Source organism: Acromyrmex echinatior, chromosome 11, assembly GCF_024713525.1.
Source record: "Acromyrmex echinatior isolate Ae372 chromosome 11, ASM2471352v2, whole genome shotgun sequence".
Taxonomy (NCBI): Eukaryota; Metazoa; Arthropoda; class Insecta; order Hymenoptera; family Formicidae; genus Acromyrmex; species Acromyrmex echinatior.
Window position 1 is genome coordinate 3,097,717 of NC_141862.1, and position 20,042 is coordinate 3,117,758.

The 20,042-nt window shown below is 31.2% G+C and overlaps 1 protein-coding gene and 1 long non-coding RNA gene across 3 annotated transcripts in view; both read right to left on the reverse strand.

Annotated features, from left to right (window-relative positions):
- LOC147908038 (odorant receptor 94b-like) overlaps window positions 1–20,042 on the reverse strand; it is a 259,915-nt gene that overhangs the window by 89,297 nt on the left and 150,576 nt on the right. For both annotated transcript variants that reach the window (XM_087411254.1, XM_087411253.1), the window contains exon 3: window positions 8,575–8,779. In XM_087411254.1, the coding sequence (XP_087267380.1) occupies window positions 8,575–8,779 (205 nt within the window). The remainder of the gene's footprint in view (window positions 1–8,574; window positions 8,780–20,042) is intronic.
- On the reverse strand, window positions 954–8,566 carry LOC147908041 (uncharacterized). Its single transcript, XR_015546692.1, has 2 exons — window positions 5,330–8,566; window positions 954–5,126 (listed from the first exon to the last, which is right to left on the reverse strand). It is a non-coding gene; the product is annotated as an uncharacterized LOC147908041 (long non-coding RNA).

Here is a 20,042-nt window from a genome sequence, read left to right on the forward strand (position 1 = left end):
CTAAACAACGATCTTGATGTATATTTCTATATATACAAAAATATATTATGGCGTTTTCGGCTGATAATATATTGCTGATTTATTTACAATGGTTCAATCCATTTCTATAGTTGAATAGCAATACTACTTCGTTTGCGCGCGACCGATAGGAGGAATGGCGCTTCTTACTAAGACTCGACATCCGAGTCAAAAATGTGCTGTATACAATAATTTCAGACCTTGCATAAGTAGCTGGCGATTTACAGAAAACCTCAAAGAACAATACTATGCTTGCAGAAACGAGTTACGAGCTTTAGTATAAGAACAAAGTGTATTCGAAAATTTCATTTATATGCTACGTCTGTTACGAGATTGCCGCTTGTCGTTCCGACATCCGAGCAGAAAGAAAGCTCAACCGAAACACATCACGTTCCGAACCTTGATATATGCATGTGTAAATAATTCAGTAAATAAAGTTTAAACATGTGTTGTATTAGGTGTTGGAATTAATTCGTAGCGTTTTTAATGAAAGAATGTTATTTATTTCACATGAGCATTAAAAAATACATTAATGAAAGTACTTCCCATCACTTGTAAAACGCTACGAATTAATTCCAACACCTAATATATATGTACACGCACACACACGCGCGCGCGCGCACACGCGTATGTATGTATGCTATTATATATGCATATATATATATATATATATATATATATATATATATATATATATATATATATATACACATATATATACACATACATACATATACATACATGTATATATATATATGTATATGTTATTTTATATATATGCATCAATAATTTACTAAATAAAATGTATGTATTATAAAAGACAGAACAGTGTAATTAAAATAATTATCTTCATTTGTATTCATATGTAAATAATATGGTATGTTTCTTGTTTAGGAAGAAATTATTTCAACAAAATTGAAATAACTAATATCATATTTATTTTATTATTTTTCCTCTCAAAAGAAAAAACTTTGACCAGGGCACGTTTTGATTGATATGGGCCTGAGTAGGTCGATAATTCAGATCATTTCTATGGTTCAGCGACGCACTTTTCATGACAGCGCCGCTGTCGGAATATCGCGGAACTAAAATACTGCTCAGTTTCATGGCTACACGTCAATTTCACTCGTAATATACAAACGAAATTTTTGTACATGCCTTTCTCTTATACTAAAACTCCTATCGCGTTTCTAAAAGCATAGGATTGTTCGTTTCGGTTTTCCGCAATTCGCCAGCTACTTTTCATGAACGTGCAAGATCTGAAACTCTTATATGCAATACATATTGTGATGTGTTGACTACAGAAGCCGATAACAAAACTGTAAGTCTTTAATTTTCTTTCGTTTTTCGTATTCAAATGTAGCTGGCGACTTGCGTTGTTGTCGATACTTTAATTGTGGAGAAGGATTTTTCAATCCATAAACTCAGTTACGAGAAAGGCGTTTTTAAAATTTAATGATAAAACAGGACACTCCAGCATCCCCTTAAATGATAGCAAGTATAAATTTATTCTTCAGAGGAAGAGAGACGATCATTATGTAATGCAAAAATTAATTTCGCCAAATATTTTATTTTTATTCTCTAAAATACAGTTTTTTTATTTATGTCAAAAATTTTAGCTATAGTCCTATCCTCTTTTCTTTATTTTCTCTACAATTGAATGCAGATTAAAGTTTCACAAATATAATAAAGATTCTACACATTATTCACGTAATAAAGATAAATATTTTACGATTCCTTATGTTAAATCTATTTCTGAAAATTTCCTTCCTATCTCTAGTATGTTTCACTGTAAATTAACCTTTTCTATTCCCAACACATTAAAAAGCTTCATAAAGAGAGGAAAAGATAAGCTTGATTTCCTATCCAATCAGAATGTTGTCTACAAGATATCATGTGATGATTGTGAGGCGAGTTATGTTGGTCAGACAAAAAGAAAATTGAGCACGAGAGTACACGAACATATCTCTGACATTAAAAAGAATACAGGTTCTCCTACTGTCATAACTGATCATCGAATCAATTTTGATCATAATTTCAAATGGAATGATGTGAGAATTTTGGACTGCGAATTTTCTTACAATAAAAGATTGGTGTCTGAAATGATTCATATTAAAAGACAGAAACAGGGCCTTAATAGGCAAAATGATACCGAATCTTTACTTAATACTTACAGATCATCCAATCTCTTTCTCCTTCTTAACTGCTTTCCCTTTCCTATCCATCTCTTCTCTCCCTACTTTCTCTCCCTTCTACTTTATTTTCTCCTTCTTATGTTCCCCTTCCTTTTTAGTTTTCCATTTCAATCTTCCTGTATCTTTATATGTCGTACTTTATCTCTTAGCTTCCTAGAGAGATGATCAATTTCGATTCCCATCGCATTGCCTAATCGATAACACATCATTTTGACACACATAAGGTATTTATTATAAATTTATTTGTTCCAAACTCATTATACAATGAATGTCGGCATTTTACTCTTTTTCTATCGTCATTATTATTTCTTATGTGCTTGTCTTATAATATCAAAAATAATTTTTGCCTCTTTCTTTTAATTTTAACTTATTACTTGCGACTTGTTTTGTACCTTTCTTTTTATTGTTTGCGACTCGATTTGTACTTTTCTTATTATTTTTATTTACTTCCGTCGTTAATTTATTATTATAATTTATACTTGCTAACAGAAACATGTTCGTCCTTATACACACACAGGTTCGGAAGAGCACATTTGTGTCAACTATAATCGTTTGTTTGATTTCCTCTCAATTTGGAGCTAGTTTTATAGTTATATTGCATCCGAATGCGAATTTTATTTAATTTCTTATGTTTTACCTACGTTACATTTCTATTGTTAATTTATTTATCACACTGAAAATGATCCAACAAGGATCGAAACGTTTGTTTTGTTCACCTTCTGATTGTCAAATTATAATTTACGTTTTTAATTTCATAACATGTTTTATTTTATTTTTTAACTATTTATACAGTTTGTCATTTTATGTTGATTGTTTTTAGATTCGTAGCCCTTTTTCCTTTTTACTTATTTAACTATAATCTTTCGAACTAAGTCTCACTTCATCAGTGAAAAATAATTTACTTAATATCTCCGCAAGTTTTATAATTTTTAGAAGTTTCAGCTAAAATAGATACCTGGCACTTTATTCAAAACACATTTTGGAATGAATAAAAAAACTTTGTATTTTAGAGAATAAAATATTTGGTGAAATTAATTTTTGCATTACATAAAGATCGTTCTTTCTCGGAAAGATAATTTTATATTCATTTGAGGGGAGAGAAAGAGAGAGAGAGAGAGAGAGAGAGAGAGAGAGAGAGAGAGAGAGAGAGAGAGAGAGATGGTATGACATATATAAATATCAAGAAAGATCCTACAACTATGATGACAAATCGAATTCATGTATTGTTAGCAAGGTGGAAGGACATGAAATATATAGATTTTTCCAAGTATAAAAAATTTAATATCACTAATGGTGCCGAGATCATATGAGTTGCCGAAAATTCATAAAATTGGAAATCCATTGAGAATGATCGTCAGTTTTATTAACAGTCCGATGTATCCTCTAGCTTTCTTTTTCAAAGATATTATCGACAAGTCTTAAAAAAAATTTCAACTACATTAAAAACAGCTGGGAATTAATTAATCAATTAAACGGTAAAGCACTATAGTCTAATTACAAATTGGTATCTTTCGATATCATATCAATGTATACTAACATTCCAGAAGAATTAGTCATGAGAAGTATTAAAGGAAGATAAGTTATATATCGAAATACATTAGCATTGATGAAAGAATTCTTAAATGCCGTCTCTTTGGTTTTCAACTCTACCTATTTCAAATTTGATAATCGATACTTTAAACAGATTTTTGGTATGCCCATGGGATCTCCTTTGTCACCAATCTTAACGGGTCTTGTTATTCAAGATTTAGAAAATTATATTCTGTTGAACATCAACATAGATATTCCAGTCTATTATCGGTATGTGGACGACATTTTACTTGCTGTTCCTAACAACCAAATCTATGGTAGTAGATAAATTTAACTCGTATCAGGACAGAGATTCACAGTTGAGCATAATTATGAAGACTACTGTTATTATCTGCTATATATTGTTGATTTTCTGGACGTTAGTTTGAGGATTGTTGAGGATCTCATAAGATTTGACAATTATAGGAAACCAATTTGGGACTATTTAAATTACAAATCTAACCAATAGAAGACAAAAAAGGAGTGATAATCGGACAGCTCGACAGAATTCTTTTCCTTGCGCATCTGGATTATCCTTATTAAGAAAAATATTGAGTCTATAATTGATGTTCTGCTCTCTAATGGCTATCCTTTAAATTTTATCTTCTCCACAATTAATAGCAGAATAAAGACCTTGTCGAGGAAAAAAGACTTATATACTAATACCAATAACTTCAATGATACGAATAATAATAATCCAAAGAATTATTTTACGATACAGAATTATCTTGCACGAAATTTCAGAAAATTTTAAACCGATGGCCGAAAAGAATAATTTCAAAGCTTATAAAACCATGAACACGTTAAAATCGGTTATTAGGTTAGATAAGGATAAGTTAAACATAATGGAACATTGTAATGTTGTATATAAAATATAATAAGTTGCCTCGATTGTGATGTTTCAAATGTTAGTCAGAGGAAAGTTAAAACAAGGATAAAGGAGCATAAAACAAATATTAAGAGATCCAGCTCATATACAGTAGTGTGGAACATCAGTTGAAACATGGACATGAATTGGATTGGGAGAATATTTCATTGTTAGATTCAGAACCATGTTTTCAAAAAAGATTCATGTCTAAAATGATATTCATTAAAAAACAAATAAAGATTGTTAACATACAAAATGATACAGAACCTCTTACCCGAAGTATATTTTCCTTTGCTTAATATAACTTCCCCAAAAACCATAGCTTTTCAACTCCAGAGTTACCCTCTCCTTCGATTTTTCGACGAAAATTGTTTATAAATTGTACTGTCATGATCTGAATTTAACATATAGTCTCTATTCGTTAGCACTCGATATTCTATTCGTTAACACAAGCTCATCACATCCTGATAGGACTCCTGATAGAATAAAAATTATTGCATATAAGTAAAATATTATTGTGCTTTCTTAATTGTAACTCTGAATCATTAATTTTACTATATTCATTTAATTAGAATCTGGAAATTATATGAATAACCAAAGGACAAGCGATAGGACTAATTAACTGAATTTTAACAATAGACAATTTAACAAGATTATTTACGACATAATATCTAATTACCTTCTCTTTGAAGATTTAATTCAGCAAAGATAATTTGTTGTGAACATTATCATTTAAAAAAAAACAATTTTTTCTTACAATTTAAATTCTTTATTATTCTACGATATTGTATTGTATGAATTATTCCGAATTTGTAATTTTGTAATACTGATGACCTAATTTAAGAAACGTTTATTTTTCCAATTGTTACATAATTAAAATATAAAAATTTTCACTATGAATATCTTGCATTGTGATATATGCTGTTAAGAGATTTACTTGTTCTATTATCCATAGGTTGATCATTCTTCCGGTTTCTCCAATGTATACTTGCCCGTAGGAACAAGGTATTTTTTACACTCCCACAGAAGTGAGTGGAGGTCTTTAAGTTTTAGGATTTCTTAAGGTTTGTCCTATTTTTTTGGGTAGTTTGAAGATAATTCGGATACTGTGTTTGTTTAATATGCCGATCTGTTGTTTCTTTGACATGGGAGAATGGATAGGACCTTTTCGTCTGGTTGTGTGTCAGACACTGTTGTCTTGTTTGCATGTTTGTTGATTATTTTGGTTGTGTCTTTTTTTTCGTGTCCATTTTTCTGTAAGGCTAGTTTTAAATGGTTGAATTCTATCTGTAAATGTTCTTTATCAGCGATAGTGAAAGCTCTATGTGCAAGTGAGTTGATTGCAGACTGTTTTTGTGCTGGGTGGTTTTAAATATTGTAAGTCTATGTAAAAAAATTTGATCACTGCAAGAAATCTCAAACATATTGATTGAGATATAGAAAAATTATTTGATGCAAACGTTACTGTAATAATTAAATATAAAGGAATAAAATATATGTTTTTTCTTTATACCATAGTTTACATAACTTTAAAAATCGGTTACTTCTGAATACACATGTCATATTCTATAGAATGTTTTAAAATAATGTAAATACATTTACAATAATGTATGTATAAATAATATTATATTAAATACATTTCTGGCGGGAAAATACAAATAAAAAATATTTTAAAAATAGTTTTTAATTTTTGAAATAATGTTCCACACTTTTGAAAAATCTGAACATAACATGTTTCATTCATCATGTAATGATTAATTCACCATAATTTTATGAAACAGTACTCAAATATTTTTGATAAAAAACTTTCATTAAAAATCTTTTTCATTTTTTTTAATTCGAATTTTTTTTTAATTTAAAAATTTTTTGTTAGATGTAGTATCATGCTAAAATGTGTGTTAAATTTTTTCAGATTTTTTAATTTATATGGTAGGGAAATAAAAATAAATAATATAAATAACAATTGAAATTGATGTTTTACACAATTACTACTACATGAATAAGTTTAGCAGATTGAAAATTGATGTAAAATGATCTTTTGTCGAGTTTAGCAATGTGACGTACTCAAAACTGAATTTGATTTAAGGGCATTTTTTATATACTTATTCGGCTAAATCATTCGTCACAGTTTTTAAGATGTTTGTCATCTTAAATACAATATATCATTAAATGACTTGTCCATTTTATTGTTATACCATTATTCCAATTTTAATTAGGATTGCATTTTAAGAGAAAGTTTAATTCGCGTGGAGTTTAGAGAATTTGTTGCATATAAGATAAACGTACCAACGGACGTTCAAGCGTAGGTTGTCGTAAATAATACAATTTATAATATGAGAAAGATTTTTAATGCAAATATTTGTATTCATTTTAAAACACAAGACTCCCTTAAGCAAGGAAAAATTATTTGAATCCACTTATAACAATTGTTAATTAAAATAATTTTAAATAAGTAATAGAATACGTCAATGTGCCAGTGGCTGGACAGCCGATCGAACACTGGAACGTAATTGTTTCCGATCAAAAAAGAAAATTTGTGTTTTTAAAATAAAGAATTGTTATAAGGAAGAGAATTTGTATTATATTTTCAAAAGAAAAAATTAAGTATACATTTGGTTTAAATTTTATTTATTAATAACTTTATAACGAATAACAAGCGATAGTTAAAATTTGTTGGAGGTGACTCAGGATCATGACCTTGACTACATATGTCAAGATCATTGGAATTGGTGAGATCGACCATTTTCTGAAGTTTTTTACCGAATTAAATTATAAATAATAAAAGCATTTGAGATTAATAGTAATAAATTTTGGATAAATGTCCGAACATAGGTACATTCTCATTCTTATTATAGCTTTATAAGAATCACTTGTTTCATTCTGGCCTGTTAACTGGAATGAAGCTAAGGAACCTGATGTTGGATGATTGGCACCATGATTGATTGCACTACTTATGCTGAATTTGAATTATATTAATACCATTAAGAATTACTTGAAGTAAATCGAAACACACGCACGTACGGATTTTATATGAACTTTTTATATTAAAAATGGTTATATTAAAAATGGACTTATAAACATTTCCATTGTTGCGCACCGAATACCGCGCTAACTCTTACTTTCCCTATATTATTAAGTTTTTATATTGTTTAATATCAAAGAGTCCTTCAACATTAATTGTTATTCTTATTATTGTTTACTCGAATAGTTTTAAAGAATAAAGCAAGCCCTTTAAAAATATAAAAATGATAGTAAAAAGAAGATGATAACATCTACAAAACGGTAATATCTACAAAATAAAATAAAAAAATATTATACAAAAATAAAAATACATATGAAAATAAAATTAAAATAAAAATTAAATTAAAAATAGATAATATGAACAAATTAAAACGAGAGAGAAGGAGAGAAAGCTTAAGAAAGAGATAAAGGCAAAGGAGAAAGAGAGTGACTGAGTGAGTGAGTGAGTGAGTAAGTGAGTGGGTGGGTGATTGGGCGAGTAAGTGAGTGAGCGAGTGAGTAAGTGAGCGAGCGAGTGAGTGTTCATTTATTCAATCAGTTTGTCACGTGCTCATATATATATTGCATTAATTTTAAATTTTATCTCTCTTCTTCTAAATATAAAAGGAGAAAAAACTTTCCAAACTGATGCAAATAGTTCAGCTAACAAACAGATCTATGTATAAAATAAGAGTCAGAAAAAAAACCGAAAAGAACAAAAATAATTTTATTACTTCGATTACAATTTTGATATTATAAACTTTATAAAATTTAATTACAGTTTTGGTTTTTGTTTACAGAAAAAAAAGGTTACCGAACAGTTTTTGGTTTTAATTTCGGTTCGATCAGGATCTCTGCTTCAAATAAATCAAATATTTTGAAAAAAAACAACTTTAAAAGTTCAAGAATTTTTAAATGACTGACCTTAAGTGTCACTTCGTTGCCGAACCAACAGTACAAATAAATCTGCATAAGCATACAACCAAGATAAGATAAGTTATACGCGAAGTCGAGGCTCAGCAAGTTCTTCGTCAACATTTTGTAAATGCTTAGACAGAGCACTGTTGAGCTTATGGAGAATTGCACGAAAATCATTAGTGTAAACACCGTATTGATGCGTTCCGCAAACCTGCAACATTACAATTATTTTTTCAATATACGTATATGTAGTATAGAGAGTCATGATTAACGATAAAACTCTGCATCGATAGAAGCAGAATGGACTAGACTGATTAAATAGAGAAATTCTTACTATTTTGCATTTTTTGTATTAGTTAACGAGTTATTAATTTATGAAAATAATAAAAAATGAAAAGTGTTTGAAAGCCGATGCTGGATGTTACGTTTTATTGTATATAATAATAGAAATAGACGTTTTGATCCTGGTTTGGATCCTCTTTAGTAAATAGATTAACGATAATATTAAAATATATACAATCATTACTTTTAGAATATATACAATTTAGAATATATACATTACTTTTAATACAATCATTATTTTTAAATACAAATCAAATATTGGATATTGTGATCAAATATTAGTTTATTGTGTTGAACTTACATATTTGTTCGTCGTAATTTGAACTGTAAATAATGTGTAAGTCTGGATAAGTCAATTTGCATCCATATATCAATGTCCATTAAATTACGAAGTTTACTAAATAATCATTGAGTCAAAATATAAAATTTTATAAATAAGATTAAAATAAAACTGAATAATATAATTACATAATTACTTAAAACTTACATGGCTGTTTGAGCATATCATGCGATGTTGACAACTCGCTAATCATGGATTTAAAATGAGAACATTTGTCACACAATAACACAAGTAGATCTTTGATAAAATTATTGAAAGAGAGGGAAACATCAATTTTTAGAAATTAAAGTGGCGTATAAAAGATCCAAAAATTCTGTGTCACTTTGTACCTTCAGGCCATTTTTCTGTTTGTGTATGTAAATCATTTCTGAAGGTTTGCCGTTTGTTTAAATAACTTTTTTTGTTTAAAATTTTTATATTTTCTCAATTGACAAATGTTTTCATTAGATCCATAATTAATTATTATATATTTAGTTTTATATTTTAATCTTATTTATGAAATTTTAAATTTTGGCTCAATAATTATTTAGTAAATTTAATTAATGGACATTGACATATGGACGCGAATTGACTTATCCAAATACACATTATTTATAGTTCAAATTACAATAAACAAACATGTAAGTTCAACACAATCTAATATTCGATTTTATATTTAAAAGTAATAATTGTATTTAAAAGTAATGATTGTATATATTTTAAGTAATGTTTGTTTATATTTTAATCTTATCGTTAATGTATTAATTGAAAAGGATCCAAACCAGGATCGAAATGTCTACTTCAATTATTATATTAGGTGTTGGAATTAATTCGTAGCGTTTTACAAGTGATGGGAAGTACTTTCATTAATGTATTTTTTAATGCTCATGTGAAATAAATAACATTCTTTCATTAAAAAACGCTACGAATTAATTCCAACACCTAATACAATAAAACAATAACATCCAGCATTCTCAAAGGCTTTTTATTCCTTATTGATTTAATTCGTTAGAGCCTATAAAATTACTATAATTTATGAAAATAGTCAAATTCACCCTATTTACCGCCAAATGCAAGCGCGCGGCGAAATAAGACTGCTCAGAGAGACACATATTCTTCTAGATACGTCTATAAGCGACATTAGCATTAACGTACCTAGCGATGGTGAACGCGTATCTCGCTGGGCCTTATCTCGTCGCGCATTTACATTTGCGATAGACGAATTCGACTATTTTCATAAATTAATAACTTGTTAACTAATGCGAAAAATGCAAAATGATAGAGGACTTTTCTTCTTAGTTTAATCCATTTTACCCATATGCGAGAGTTTTATTATCAAATACCCTCTAGATAGGCCGATTTTAATCTGGTAGCTCTGAAGGAGAAAGGAAAAGGAAGGGATGGATGAGGATAGTCCGCGTGAAGGAGAGGCTTGACGCCATTGTGCAAAGAGAATGACGTCACAGGGATCTGTATCACTGAGCGAAGGGAATGGGAGCGGGGGAGGAGGATGACGTTACAAATCCATGTAGAAATAACTGACATTATTTAACTGGGCTAACTTTAGTCTAGTATCGGCAATCAAGAATCGGTAGACAATTTTATCTCAGTACTGATTAACAGTCAAGCCATATGTGGGCCAATACTGGCTGCAGGCCAAACTCTGGCTATAAGATAGATTAAGATATTGTTACGATACAGATTCAGTAGTGAGCTACATATATTGCTAATAGTACATGATATTAAAATTATTAAATTATAAAATTAATAAATCTGAACATTGGCGGGACTCATATAATGAATTCGACCTAAGTTATTACTTTTCTTGGGATGAGACTTAGATGCAACTTGAATTGGGAGAATATTAACTTTATTCAAAGATACGCGTAAACGTGTCTCAGCACGCAGCAGCGACTGTCGCTTAGTCTGCTATAACATTTCGTTGCGAACACATCTATGATAGAAGTTACGTTACAATTTTAAAAAATCGTACACGTAAATAAATATTTTTATTCTTAAAGTTTTTGTTCTACAATCGTATATGATTGTCTGAGATATTTGATTTTTATTTAGATATATGTAGTAAGTGTAGTTGTTACTTAATAAACAAAAGGTAGTATAAAAGAAGGGCAAAGAGCCAATGACGTATATAAAAAAATTATAATTTAGATAAGCAAACTTAATACAAAACAATTAAAATACAATAAAATAAAACAAACGTTAAAGATTTTAAAGATTTTAAACATAAAAAAGCAAATATTAAACCGATCTCTTACTGTTGTGCTTCGAATAATGAATTGCTTAATAAAATTACACCTAACAAGGTTAACAATGACATTAATGTACAAAATATAGAAAGGATTCACATTTCGGCTGAATTGTTTGGAGATGCGGCTCCTCTAGATGTTTTAAATAATAAATGGTTTCTGAATTTGAGCAATGTTGACATTCCTTTAGAGGTCCAACCAAAAACATCAGAGGTGTTTGCTTCAGTTGGGGGAAGGCTTTGGTCTTCCTATTAACAAACATAATTTTGATAGAACATTGATAGAATTTATTAAGAATATTCAGAATAATATTATAGCCGTCGGAAGAATATAATTAATTTTATTAGAAATAATAGTGTTTCAACTATGGATAAGTTTCGGAATGATTTTCCTAAGAACGGCTCGAATGATAAGTTGTTGTTCGATTAGGTCAGGACAACGAAATTATTTGTATTATAAAAGATCATCCTAAAATATTAATTTCCAAAGCTAATAAGGGTAATGTCGCCGTTGCTCAAAATAAATTAGAGTACATATCCAAGATGGAATTGATACTTTCGGATAAAAATACATATGAATTAATAACTAAAGATCCTACTAAAAAACGGGTGATTTACGTAACTTGCTTGGTAGGTAGAAAGGAAAAGGATTAATAGATGACTTGACGTATCGGAGATTGCGTACGACTGATGGGGTCATTCCTAGGGCTTATGGTTTGACGAAGATACACAAACAAAACTATCCGTTGAGAATTATTGTCTCATCGTTAAATAGCCCATTATATAATTTGTCATTATTTTTGCATAACATTATTGCAGATTTTATACCGGAGACGCCTAGTTTCATAAAAAACAGCTATGATTTGATTAATAAACTTAAAAATGTAAGGCTGGAATCAGATTCTGTTTTGGTTTCCTTGGATGTAATATCCCTATTCACTAACATACCTGTAGATTTGGCATCTGATAGTGTGGTTGTGAGGTGGGATGCTATATCTAAGAAAACTAAGATTCCTTTGGACGAGTTTCTGATAGCCTTTCGTATGGTTCTGAATTCAACAGTTTTCATTTTTAATAAAAAAATATATAAACAGATTTTTGGGACCCCCATGGGTTCACCTTTGTCACCGGTTGTTGCAAGTATTGTTATGCAGGATTTTGAAAAGATGGCTATTGGAATGCTGCCTTGTCGTCTGTTGTTTTACTATCGATACGTCGATGATATTATTTTAGCCGCTCCTTCTGAAAGTATTTATGATATTTTGGATGTTTTTAATTCATTACATACTAGATTACAGTTCACCATGGAGATAGGTGATGGAAAAATAAGTTATTTAGATACGATGTTAATTATCGATGAACGGAATCTCATTTTTTATGTATACCGTAAAGCAACCTTTTCCGGCAGATTTCTTAATTTCCATTCACACCACCCACTTTGTCATAAAAGAGGTGTGATTTATGGAGTCGTGAATAAGATCTTTTGTTTGTGTCATCCGAAATTCCAACAAAATAATTTGATTGACGCAATTAAGATTTTTTTACAGAATGGATATCCGTTAAGTTTTATTTTTTCGACTATTCATAATAGAATAAAATTCACATTAATAAGTTTAAAAATTTAAATAAGAATAAGGATGACACTGGGAGAAGGTTCTTTACGATTCCATACGTTAATACGATATCCGAAAGATTTATACCTATTGTTAATATGTTTAATTATAAATTGGCTTTTACTATTCCTAACACATTGAGAAGTTTTATGAGGAGAGGAAAGGATGATTTGGAACACGTTCAGAATCAAAATGTGGTTTATAGAATATCCTGTGAGGATTGTGATGCTAGTTACGTTGGCCAAACTAAAAGACAATTAAAGATCAGATTGCATGAACATGTTTCTGATATCAATATAAGTTCAAAATCTCCATCAGTGATTTCCAATCATCGTATGGTGGAGAATCATAACTTTAAATGGGATAAAGTGGAAATATTAGATATAGAGCCTTCATACAACAAAAGGTTGATATCAGAAATGGTCCATATTAAAAAACAGAAGCATGGGATTAATAGACAAAATGATACGGAGTCTTTGCCGGATTTGTATTCTGACATTATACATTCTCTTTCTCCTTTCTAACATCTTCTATCCTTTTCCTCCTATTTTTCCGTTTTCTGTTCTCAATAATGTTTTTCTGTTTGACATTTCGTTTTGTGACATCATTTAAGTCAGATGCTCGTTACCTTTGCGAATTTGCTTATAATAACCTATTAAATTAAAAAGACTTTTTTATTGTACCACGAAATGGACTACATTTTACATTTTTTTCTCGTTGTGTATTATTGGACTCTTAACAGATTTACTAAGGTATATCATCATATTTTTAATTTTTATGTGATTAATATTAATTCTTTTTGTTTATGGTTACTTTTCCAGAACTTTCTTATGACTTTGTTAATTCTTGATAAAAATGACTCACAGCGTATTACACAGAAAGAAGAAAGAATTTTTTGTTAAGGAATTGTAAGAATATTGTAAGATTATGTACGAATTTTTAATTTAGAACGACATTTATATTATTGTATGATGGCATTGAAAATGACTCAATTGGAGTTGAAATATTTGTTTTATTTTATTGTATTTTAATTGTTTTGTATTAAGTTTGCTTATCTAAATTATAATTTTTTTATATACGTCATTGGCTCTTTGCCCTACTTTTATACTACCTTTTGCTTATTAGTACAGAACCTTTTTTATTATTTTTAATTACTTAATAAACTTTAATAAATTCTTTTTATCTGTTTTTATTATTGTATACCGTTAATATTTTTTAAAAATGAACGAATGAGGATAGTAGGTTAGCCAGACTATATGAGACTACATGATTCATTTATTGACGACTTTTATAATAGTATATACCTACTCAATATTTCTTTTATCGAGATTTACCTCAGTGGTAAATGTTAGAAATTTAGTTTCCTCACGTTCAATCTCGATAAAACTAAGCTCATTCGTCATATTTTTGAAACAAACGAATTTAGCAAAAAAAAAAAATAGAAAAAAAAACACTATTCTGCCCTGTGAAGTGAATGTTTGTGTTTAAAATATAATTTTATTAACATGTAGCCAAAGATGTAGCTTAAAATTACATTAACCTTCATTTTAGTAAACTTATATATATAATTAAATTATCCTAGACGAAAGATGCCTGAGTTTCTATTTGAGTTTTCTTTCTATCTTTTCTCTTAGAAGCTATGGCAATTCTGAAGTGGTCAGAATGAGTAGGGATTGTCTTAAATACTCATCTTGTCCGATTCGAAATCTGTTCTGGAAAGCCTGGATGCCGCAGAACGTCGCAGTTCTTCATTCTTACATTCATTTTATCATTTGAAATCAAACTCATTCAAAAATCTCGCTGTCTTGAATCCCGAACTACTGCGGAATAGTGGGCAATGAAAGAACTGACTTTGAGGCTAAAGCAGCGATAACGAATACGGAGTCGAGGCTTATGGCCCTTATTGACCTGTGCAACTTCTAGAAAACGAAACTTTTCGAGAATTTGATGAATTGAGGTACCAATGCCGCCGCTTCCAACGGAAGCTTTTACTTCTAAAATTACTTTTCCAAATCAAGATACACATAGTTTCATAAACTGGATCTCAATAGACGCAAGGTTAAAGACAACAATAAATAAACTGAGGTGTAGTGATGGATATTCAATCATATATCTTGCGAATTATCTTAAAGTCTTGATAATTCTCGATTTCTTTGATTAAAAAAAAAATTCTTTGAATTAAAGAAATTTGAGCGTTGCGCTATGCGGTTAAAAAAAAGTTTCTTTGATTTGCATTTTTTGAAATCAAATAAATTTTTCTTTGGTTTGAACTTTATTTCGTGAAATCAAGTAATGATTTGAAGTTTTTATTTTCGTCAAATATATTTTCACTTTAATTTAAAAAAAAATCAACGAATGCAACAATTTTTTTCAATTTAAACGCAACTTTACTTTTCTGAGTGTGCCTTGAATCGCTTAGTAAAATGTTTACCAGTAGCAAATCCATCCTAGAATTCATCACAACATTCCATATACAGCCAAGATCGTTTCAGCATTTTCATAAACACATTATAGATAAATTCAAATATATTGTAAGTGTATCAAACCAAAAATCAGTCACTCTCAAACCAAAAGTCAGTCACTCTCAAAATCTTGAGTAATAAAGTAAAAGTTCCTAAGTTTCAAGAGTACATAAGTATTAATAATAAATCGTTTGCTTAAACATTTGTTATTATTTACGAAATGTTGAAACGATCCTGGGTATGCAAACACTGTGATAAATCTGAGATGGATTTGATACTTGTAAGCATTACGCTAAGTAGTTCAAGGCAAATAAATCAACGACAATTGTAATAAAACATTTGAGTAAATTATATAAGTAGGATAATAATGCCGGTTCTAACTCAGGTCCTTTGAGGGAGGGTGAGGGAGGGGGGGAGTTACTAGGGGGAAGGGAGAGGAAAATGATGTCTTGTGCATGACGTCACTGGACGAGGAAATGACGTCACACGGGTATGTGGGGGGGGATGACGTCATAGTAAGTGACATCGCGAGGATAACGTTGCGGAGCGGGGAAGGAGGAAGATGTCCCGAGTACGGCAAATTACGTAGCGGGAGGTGTGCGGAAACTTGCGTTGCGGGGTCCATGTCGCGGTAATGACATTACGCAAGGTCAATGGCCGCCAAGAGCGATTCACCGCCGCTGATCCCCACCGCCGCCTACGGGCGCGATCCGCCGTCGGTCCCCGCCGTCACCACCGAACGCGGTCCCCTCCGCATGCTATACTTATCATTAATATTTACCATTTTATGCTTTGCTATCCTCTTTTCGCATGCGGAATATTTTATTTATTACATTTTATTTTATAATTCAAAACTGTGAAATAATAATTTTATAATTCACACTGTGCAATAATAAGAGCGCAATAATGATATCGTTGAGCGCCATGACGCGTGCATAACACGATATCGTAGAGATAGAAAGAAATTGTAAGGAGAATAAATAATTTTGAACACAGAGTTAATCCCGGTTAATCCATATTTATTTATTTTTACATATATATTTTATCACATTTTTAATATCTCCTCCAATATGAATGTCGTTCTCTCAAATTGTATGTGAAGACACGCCGTAATGGAGAAGAACAAACGAATAAGCCATCTATAGAGAAAAATTTTTCACAAATATAAATGAAATACTTACTTGCTGAATGTATAAATCCACAACGCTATGGGGATCCTTAGGTGTCTATGATAGAGGAAATCCTTATTCGTCCCAGTAGCGTCCCTCAAGCGTATAACCCTTTGATAATATATAATTATCACGTTTCTTTTCAATATAATCCCCTCAGCCCCTATTATCATTATCAGGCAAGAAATATTAATGCGAGTCAGCGGAAATCGAGTTCCCGATTGCTAATTGAATGCGGGAGCGATGAACAATTACGGTTAGCCATTTTACACAGACTGATTTTCCGCAAAAATCCTCGCGGATATTTATATGATCATTTCCGATTAATGATATAAAAAATGTAAACGTCAAATTTTATAAAAGATTTTTAGATATATCGGGTTAACATAATCTGACATCGCAGTGTCAGCAAATTTGCAAGTTTCAATGTGAGCGTAATATAAGAAATTTTTTTCAAGAACATTTAACATGTTTCGCAATGACAATGATTAATATAATATGATATAAATGCGATACGGTGCCACTAATAATACATATAATGTGATATAATTGAGATGCGAGGTTGCTAAATAGTGTAATATCTGTTAATATGCAGTTGCTTTGCTAGCGTCATTTAAGATTTTTTCAGGAATGATGATCATTAATATAATTTGATACAAATGTGATGTTGCCAAATAATATATATAATATGATATAATTGAGATGCGACGTTGCCAAATAGTGAAACATTTGCTAATATACAGCTGTTTTGTTAAAGTAATTTAAGATTTTTTTCAAGAATGATGGTCATTAATGTAATTTGACAGATCATTAATATCAATTCAACAGCGCAAGTAACAACATGGAGCACGATTTGATTAAGCAAGCTACCCTCCTTAGTACTATAGACAAGTACAGTGCGAGGAACAGCGATGCGACGAATTTATAGAATCATTGGAGGAGCAGAGTCGTATCAAACGCTCGCGATTATCGATTGGTAATAGACAATCACTGATCACACGTATCGCGCGGCTTGAGGGTCTGAAAGAATCTGTGCGTGAAAGATTCGTGTGGGCGGCGAATACGGACTCCGTTGGTTGGATTCTGCGTCATCGATACGGCGTTGGAAACCTATATTCTGATGGGCGCGGTAAATTCTAAACATATCGAGCCTTGCCTGTTCCTCGAAAACGCGAGCAAAACTGCTCGAGCACATGCAGAGTGTAATGCAATATATTAGGTGTTGGAATTAATTCGTAGCGTTTTACAAGAGATGGCACAAGCAGTACACTATTTCGTTGTTACCTATAGTTCTGTATACATTGTAAACATCTATCATAGGACGTCATTTGCCGTACATAACCTTTCTTGAAATCATAAATAACAATACTGTATAATTCATTGAATATGTCAAAATTTGTGCCAGATAAAGTGTTTTTGCGGGGAGTTTTGCTTCATTACTTTAATATGAACAAAAGTGCAGCTGAAGCTCATCGTATTTTAGTGGATGTGTATAGTGAACATGCTTTGGCTGAGCAAACGTGTAGGAAGTGGTTTGCACGTTTTAAAGCTGGTGATTTCGACTTGGATGACAAGGAGCGACCTGGTCAGCCGAAAAAATTTGAAGATAACGATTTGCAGGCACTGCTCAATGAAAACTCATGTCAAACACTTAAAGAATTATCTACGTCATTGGAAGTTGACTTCTCAACAATAGGAAAACGTCTTAAAAGTTTAGGCATGATCCAGAAGGAAGGACATTGGGTCCCATATGAATTGAAACCAAGGGATATTGAGAGACGTTTTCTCACGTGCGAACTGCTGCTTCAACGGCAGAAAAGAAAAGGTTTTTTGCATCGGATTGTTACCGGTGACGAAAAGTGGATCCATTATGACAATCCAAAGCGCAGAAAGTCATGGGTTAAGCCCGGCGAACCATCAACATCAGTGGCAAAGCCCAATATCCATGGCTCAAAGCTCCTGCTCTGTATTTGGTGGGATCAGAAGGGTGTCATATACTACGAACTGCTAAAACCGCATGAAACCGTTACTGGAGATCTCTACCGACGGCAACTGATGCGCTTGAGCCGTGCATTGAAGCAAAAACGGTCGGAATACTTCGAAAGACACGATAAAGTCATCTTGCTGCACGACAATGCTCGCCCACACGTTGCAAAACCGGTAAAAACATACCTGGAAACACTTAAATGGGAAGTGCTACCGCACCCGCCGTATTCTCCTGATATTGCACCTAGCGACTACCACTTGTTTCGATCATTAGCTCATAGCTTGTGCGAGCAGAAGTTCACATCTTACGAAGATTGTACAAAATGGTTCGATTCCTGGATTTCATTTAAAGATGAACAGTTCTTCCGACGCGGTATTCATTCACTGCCCGAAAGATGGTCAAAAGTAGTAGAAAGTGATGGGAAGTACTTTCATTAATGTATTTTTTAATGCTCATGTGAAATAAATAACATTCTTTCATTAAAAAAACGCTACGAATTAATTCCAACACCTAATAATTCTGTAAAAATAAACATTGTTTTCAATGGCGAGTGATGATAAATGCGTAAACAAAAGTTTCTGTAAAGTTAGCACCTCATTTTCTAAAATCGGAAATTTTATTAACAAGTTCTGTTTGTTAATAAACCCGCAATAGTTCTACAGTTCCTGCTGGTTTTATAAAAAGTTCCGTTGATTTAACTTAAAAAAGAAAAAAAAACAATATAAGGTACTAATTCCGCATCTTAAGATTCGAAAAAGTTGATTTTCATTATAAAATCTTATAGTTCTCGAAGAGTTCTACAGTTCCTGATAAATATTAACAATAATTCCGGTCCCTAAATATTTTTAAATAAATTTTAAATTTAAAAGCGGGCACTTCAAGTTCACAAAAATGAATTTTTATTATGAGATTCTTTTGTTCTCGAAGAATACAACAGTTCCTGATAAATTTTAGTGACAATTACGGCCTTTTTAAACAACTTTTTAATCTGAACGCTGGCACCGCACTCAAAAAGTAAAGTATCTCTTAACAGTTCCAACTTTTTAGCATTTTTCGATAGTTCTACAATATCAAAATTAAAATCAAAATTAAATAATCGGGTTCTCGAAATTAAAAAACAAAAATATGCCGTCTTCAGCAAATTTATAGAACGTAATATATGTGTCGGCAGAACCGTTGGACGTCGTTGAAGTTATGCTGCACGTGAAACCGAGGATGAGTATCTCTCTACTGTTTGGTAGGGAGTAGCCCATTTTTTGTCTCTCCGCTTTAGTCAAGTGACTAACTACAGAGTAAAATAGGTATAATAATTTCTA